The sequence below is a fragment of the Sinocyclocheilus anshuiensis genome, unplaced genomic scaffold (assembly GCF_001515605.1).
Source record: "Sinocyclocheilus anshuiensis isolate Anshui unplaced genomic scaffold, SAMN03320099.WGS_v1.1 scaffold1575, whole genome shotgun sequence".
Lineage (NCBI taxonomy): Eukaryota > Metazoa > Chordata > Actinopteri > Cypriniformes > Cyprinidae > Sinocyclocheilus > Sinocyclocheilus anshuiensis.
The window spans coordinates 274686-281564 of record NW_015548276.1 but is presented as its reverse complement, the minus strand read 5'-3'; the positions used below and the strand labels follow the sequence as shown (position 1 = coordinate 281564).

General features: G+C 37.1%; 1 protein-coding gene across 1 annotated transcript in view; it reads right to left on the bottom strand.

Moving 5' to 3' along the window:
* Window positions 1-1214: 1214 nt before the first annotated feature.
* Window positions 1215-6879, bottom strand: part of LOC107655779 (CTTNBP2 N-terminal-like protein) — an 11516-nt gene continuing 5851 nt past the window's right edge. Inside the window, exons 3-5 of the mRNA XM_016443361.1 lie at window positions 3861-4133; window positions 3588-3695; window positions 1215-2518 (exon numbers count right to left, since the gene is read on the bottom strand). Coding sequence (XP_016298847.1) covers window positions 1466-2518; window positions 3588-3695; window positions 3861-4133 — 1434 coding nt within the window. The 3' untranslated portion in view covers window positions 1215-1465. The remainder of the gene's footprint in view (window positions 2519-3587; window positions 3696-3860; window positions 4134-6879) is intronic.

The following is a 6879-nucleotide window of genomic DNA, read 5'->3' as shown; positions in this document are numbered from 1 at the left end:
CTGACTCATTTCTGTGGTATTGAGCCTGTACTGAGTGTTTAATTTGATCATCAGTTCATTAAAAGATAAAACTTTATAATAACGTTCATTATTAGATGGCTCTCTGGAAGACTTGATTCTGATTCGTCAGTTTAATGTTAAAAATAATACAGCAATGCAATAATGCAATGCACCCCACTCGGCCGTCCATTTCTAGTGTGACAAATGTCATCTGTGATGACATCAACAACAAAATTTGATTAAATCTCAAAATAACTTTATTTCACATAATATTATAAAAAATAAAAAAAAAACAGAAGGCAGTATATAAGTAATATATGCAGTAAGCTAGTGTACTAGTATTCCTTTCCAAACATGAATGGCTGAGAATGGGTGATACTGTGCCCTCTGCTGGCTGGATTTAGGATACAAATATGCAAATCTAAAATCTTTTGCTCCAGCCCATGTCTACAAGTGTAACAAAAAAAATTAAAAAAATTATATTGGTTATAAAAATAACATTCATATCAGATCACAAAAAGAAAAAAAGATTAACAAAAACAACATTATAATGCGATACATCTGTAACATGATTCTGAGCGAGGCGTAAATATTAGGCTAAATATCAAGTACCTTTAGATATACAAAACAAACTGCTATGTGAGAAAGCAAAGGGCTGTTTGCACACGCAATCTGTTAAATATATAGTTCAGTGTATAAACCAGATGACAGGGAAGGGTAAAATGTTCAGATACACAATCATGTGCACTATTGTTCAAAACTTTTGGGGTTGGTAAGATTTTTTTAAATGTTTTTGAAAGAAGTCTTTTATGCTCACCAAGGCCGCATTTATTACATTATCAAAAAATAAAGTAAAAACAGCAATATTGTAAAATTGTTACAATTTAAAATTTAAAATGTAATTTATTCCTGTGATGAAAGCTATCATTACTCCAGTCTTCACTGTCACATGATCCTTCAGAAATCATTCTAATATGCTGATTTGCTGCTCAAAAAGTATTTCATATTATTATCAATGTTGAAAACAGTTCAAAAGAACAGCATTTTTTTTTTAATAATCATAGAAGATTATAAAAAGTCTTTACTTCACTTTTGATCAGTTTAATGCAGCCTTGCTGAATAAAAGTAGTTATTTATATAAAAAAATGGCATTGACCCCAAACTTTTGAGTGGTAGTGTTTATATAAATATTTGTTTGAATAACAATATATAAAACTATTTATAGAAGCTGGTGATTGTCTGTGATAAACAGGTGATTTTTCTCATGGTAAAATACAGAATGTATAATGTATTCATGCACACAATCAACATGTATCTGACTGAGATATGGTAATATTGCAAATTTACTTCGAAAATATATGTTTCAAATATTCTAAAACTGATTTTAAAAACCTGAAATGTCCCTTACAAAAAAAAAAAAAAAATCAACAGTGTTTGACAAGATCAAGGTCATCATTTGTGCTTGCTAGCCGCTAGATGACAGCACCAGGTCTGGTTCTTTGCTGTTCTCTGAGTTACTGCTGCATCCACAACCAGCCGTCATTTGAGCCAAGTGAGCAGCTCGGAGTGTGGCTGGAGAAGAAGGTGTGTCAGCGAGGCCTGGTTTTTTGGGTGGGATTGGAGGTGGGTTCCCTCTGGGAATAGTTGGAGACCTGATGGTGGGAGACAACATCCCAGAGTGGGCCAATGTGCGGTAATCTGTGCCGAAAGGGGAACTGTTGGGGGATGTTGGTTTGCTGGGACTTTGCTGAGTGCTGAAGCGACTCAGGGCCTGTGTGACGGTGCTGTGGGCCGCTTGTTTAGAAGAAGCGCTGTCTGGTGGAGTCACATGGGCTGCACAGGGCGAGAAGTCACATGGACTATTCGGAGGGGAGGAGACGGTCTGGGAATCTTGATCAAAGGGGCCTTGGAACTTGTGACGGGCTGCATGGAAGCGCTGGTTGATGCCAGCCTGGTATGCAGCTTGTGTACTGGGCATGTCAGGTGATTGATTGCTGTTTGTAGGGCTGTGAGCTTGTGGATTGGTCTGAGAGCTCCCATTGGTTAACATGCCCTGCTTCTCAACATTCCCATCTTCCTCCATAAGAACATTCATTTTTGTCTGCATCTTGTTTGATTTCTCCTCTGCATTGTTCATCTCTCTCTTCAGCTTCTCTAGTTCTTCCTGTAGTGCTCTACAACGCGCTTCCTCCTTTCGTAATCTCAGCCCAAGCTGTTCCCTTTCAGTGTCAAACTCGGCCAGCAGCTCCTCTCGCCTCGCCTCCGTTTGCATAGCCCGCTTCTTTTCTTCCTCGAGCTCCGCCCTCAGAGCCTGATTGGCCGCTCGCTCACGATCGAGGCGATGGCTGAATTCGTTGGCGCGCTGGGATTCCTCATGGGCACGCGTGCCGGAGCGGTTGCATTCACGGCTCACCGCCATCACAAGCTGTTTATGCTGGACTCGCTGGTCTTCTAACTGATCGTACAGTCGTTTGTTCTCCCTCTCCATTCGGGACGTCTTTGCCTTCTCAAACTCCAACTAAAAAAAGTATAAAAAAATAAACAAATTAGTTGGAAATACACTGATAGATTTATAAATTTACAAAAGAAAATTACACAAGACATTTTACAGTGAAACAGAAATATTGTGAAAAATTATTACAATGTATTTATTTTTTTATATTTTTTTTAATGTAATTTATCCCTTTGAAGGCAAAGCTGAATTTTCAGCATCATTACTCCAGTCTTTAGTGCCACATGATCCTTCAGAAATCATTCTAATATACTGATTTGAAACATTTCTTATTATCAATGTTGAAAACAGTTTTTTCACAATACATTCTTTGATGAATATTTAAAATAAACAGCATTTATTTGAAAGTTACTGTTGAAAGTTTGAACAAATAACAAAAAAACAACTTTTGAACAGCAGACTGTCTGGAATTATTTTATAAGTTGTCATTTCAAGTGCAAACCTCATTAAATTTTGTTCAATTCATGCTTAAAGCAAGAAGAAAAAAAATTGCCAAAAAAGGGGAAAAAAATTGTATTTAGTAAAAATGTAAAAAAACAAAAACAAAAAAAAGGTATCTTATAACAATGTTTGGATACTTTTTAAATCACCTTTCATATTAGCATTAGTTTGCATCTGTAAAAGGATATTTTGCTTAAAAGTTATATCTAATTTTTCATGGTTGAGCTCCTAATTTAACATTTTATTCCTACATTTTATTGCTGCTAGAAAATCTTTCCTATTTTTCCTTTACATTTTGTGGGCAATTTTATATTAATATTATGTTCTATTTATATTAAACAGTATGTTTTATTAAATACTGTGTTTTGACAAAGGCTTTAGCAATCATATCTGTTAATTAGACATTTTCTGTGGGATCTATATTACTTTTGTTGTAATATGCAAAAATGTGCATATTTAATCATATGATACATAATTTGCATATTTAAATGTGTAAAATCATACTTTAAAAAATTGTTATCATGCATATTTTAATAGAGCAATAACTCATTTTTATTAAAGCAAAAGAAATTGAAGCCTGTTCCCCTGTAGTACCTCAAATTAATTTAAATATAGTATTTTCAGTTCTTTGTACCTGCTGCAGGAGGCGCTCTCTCTCCTTCTCCAGGATGTATGTGACATCATCTCCTTCTGCAGTATCCTCAGCATGCTTCCTCTTCTCCTCCTCCAGATCAGCAATGACCTGAAACCACCACAGAGCGGCGACAGAATGAGATAATGAGTAGCCTATAAACCAATCCAATCTCTCCTTGACCTGCTACACTGTGGTAAATCCAATTGAAATGATATGATGCTCACATTAGTATCGATGTCAGTGGCTTTCAGCCATTATCCAGTATAAACTCACCCTCCTGTGTCTGTTCTCGGCAGCTGCCAGCTGTTTCAGCATCTTCTCCTGCATCCTTCTGCAGTGTCCGACCACCAGCTTCAGCACCGCCAAAGGATCCGAGCGAGCCGTGGCCCCACAGAACCCTTCTCGTCTCTGGGAGGAACTTCCTCCGTCTCCCCTGGTCTGGCCCGAGCTCTGGAGGACCTCACTGTCTCTCTGCAGGGCCAGGAACGGGTCGCTCAGGTTGTATTTGCCATATCGCTCCCACATGTCGCAATCTCTACGCTGGGCCTGTAGCGAGACAGAGACAGATAGGTATTTATTGGATTAGTTTAGAAGGATTTCTGCTCATTTCAGTTTAAACAATTAGTGTTTAAAATCCAATTTTCCATAATCTTTTGATATGAAACAGTTATCCGAGATGTGTTATCTTGGTAGTTTGTGATTCATTTTTGTAGCTTCCATTCAAAACAACTGTGCAAGCCTTGTAAAAAGGCCTCCACTTTTCTCTCTTTCACACAGACACACTCAGTACATACTTGCTTTCTAAACAGGAAATGAGATGTTACAGAGCATATGACCCTGCCAAAAGCAACATAAACCATTCTCTTAGGCTCTGTGTATATGTGTGTGTGTGTGTGTGTGTGTGTGTGTTCAGCTCCCGGTGTTTGTTGTTTTAAGAGGTCAAGCAAGGAGTCCATAAAGGGATTAAACAATTGCTCCAGTATAGGTAGGGTCAATGCAGCGAATGGGACACCAAAAAAAGTTCCAGCTGGAGTAATTTAATACCTCCTGAAATGACTCTGAACTAAAAGAACTCATTTGACCCAGAAAAAAAAAACACAGAGACAAGGAACCGAACGGAACTGTTTGAACAGTGAAGAGAGTGTCACTGAGAGCTAGAAAGAGTCTTATATTACAGCGTTCAAGTAGTGTTGACAATCTGAGACCAACAGCAAAATAAATAAATAAAATTAAAAATTACCCAGGGTTGCCAGGTTATTGCTGCATAAGGTGTTCTGGGTGGTTGCTAGGGAGTTTCTAGGGTATACTGGGTAGTTACTAGAAAATTTCCTGTTCCAGTTCTACAAAGTTTCCTAGGTGCTTGAAGGGTGTCCTGCATGATTGCTAGGGAGTTAATAGGTGTTGTTAGGGTGTGTTGGGTGGCTGCTAGAGTTTTTAGTAAGTTGCTTGATGGGTATCCTGGGTGGTTTTTAGGTAGTGTGTTGTGTGGTTGCTAAGATGTTCTGGATAGTAGCTAAGGAGCTGCTAGTGTGTTCTGGACAGTCACTAAGGAGTTGTTATGTGGTTGCTAGGGTTGTTCTGAGCAGTGCTAATAATTATAGGTGGTTGCTAGAGTGTTCTGGGTGGTTACTTAAACTTACAAACATACTTTTGGTTTCAACAAAAGAGGTTTGAGCTTGAATGTAACGTCATGAGAAGGGTGGGATGAAACACTCCACCTTGTACAGGGTAGTTCAGAAGGACATGGCAGGTTTCGTGATTTCAGCTGAAAGCTGTAAGACTGGGAGCTGCTGAAAAATGACTAGACGTCTACGAGGAAAAGAGGAATGAAAATGAATGTCAGGAGGAGGGTAAAGACACACAGATGGATATACATCTAAACACATACTCCAAAGTTCAAACGTTATACCACACCTGCCAGTAGAGGATGAAAATTTATTGACCATAGTATTAAATATATTATATTATATATTATATATATATATATATTATATATCTTATATTAAATATAAGAATTGGACATGTTCTTTTGATTGGACATGATTTTTGTGAACTGCACCAATATAATGGTCCTGAATGATTGCTATATATTTACATAGTACTCTAATGTGCTTAAAAAAAAAAAGGTGTAATAGATTTGATTGATCATTCTGAGTTTAGTTTGGCCTGCTGGATCTGGCTGCATTTGGAATCCTGGTGTTCAGCAATGGAATGTAGGAGATGTGGAGACTCACAAAAAATATATATAAATAAAGATTAAGCAGAAAAGAGTTTGATGAAAAAGCAAGGTAAATGAGATCCAGTGTGCTCTAATTAAACCCTGATGAATGCTGTTGAAAATAACGTGAGAATGCAGTTGAACTGGTAACATAGAAAATAGCAAAACACAGGAAGTACAACAACAGTTTTAACAGTGGTTATGATCAAATATCAAGCATTTTGGTATTTATTTAAGTGTAGGTTATTGGCAGCTATTCCAAAAACGTGTGAGATGTTTGTTGCACATCTAACCAAGAACTCTTCATACCAGTGGCATCATTTCTACTGTAAGGACAAGTTTTATAAAGGCTAAAGATGTTTTTATAAATGTATAGCCTATAGATGTCTTAAACTGAGCTTTGACATAGATGAACTGTACACTGAGGTTTCTTTCTCTTGTTTAATATACTAGTTTTTAATGTGCTAGCGTGTACGATTGAGCTATGAGCCAGACAGACATCTGGGTTTCATTGAGTGATACAGCTATAATGTCTCTCCTGGGTATCTAGTCTGCTGTAAAAGAGTTAAACGTGTTTGACAGTGAACTACTGTCAATAGACAATTACTGAAGCATACTATTATTGAAGTATTGATTTATTAGTATTTCAAAATTCACAAACAAAACCTCACCAGTAAAACCACCATGAAAACCAGGGATGGATGGAAAATGTGATTTAAATAATTATATTAATATTAAAATATTTAGAATTTGTAGAAATAATTAGTTTTTTAAGTGGTATACACACGCACACACACACACACACACATATATATACTGTACATTTATATACAAAACAGTTCTTTCTGGTCCTCGAATCTGATTGGCTGAGAGCCTTTTCCAGGCATGCGATATTCGTGTGATACCTTGTGCCTACACACAGCCGTGCTGATATACAGCCATATCGCACTGCTACTCGTGTGATATTGCTCATATACAGTGGGTACGGAAAGTATTCAGACCCCCTTAAATTTTTCACTCTTTGTTATATTGCAGCCATTTGCTAAAATCATTTAAGTTAATTTTTTTTCCTCA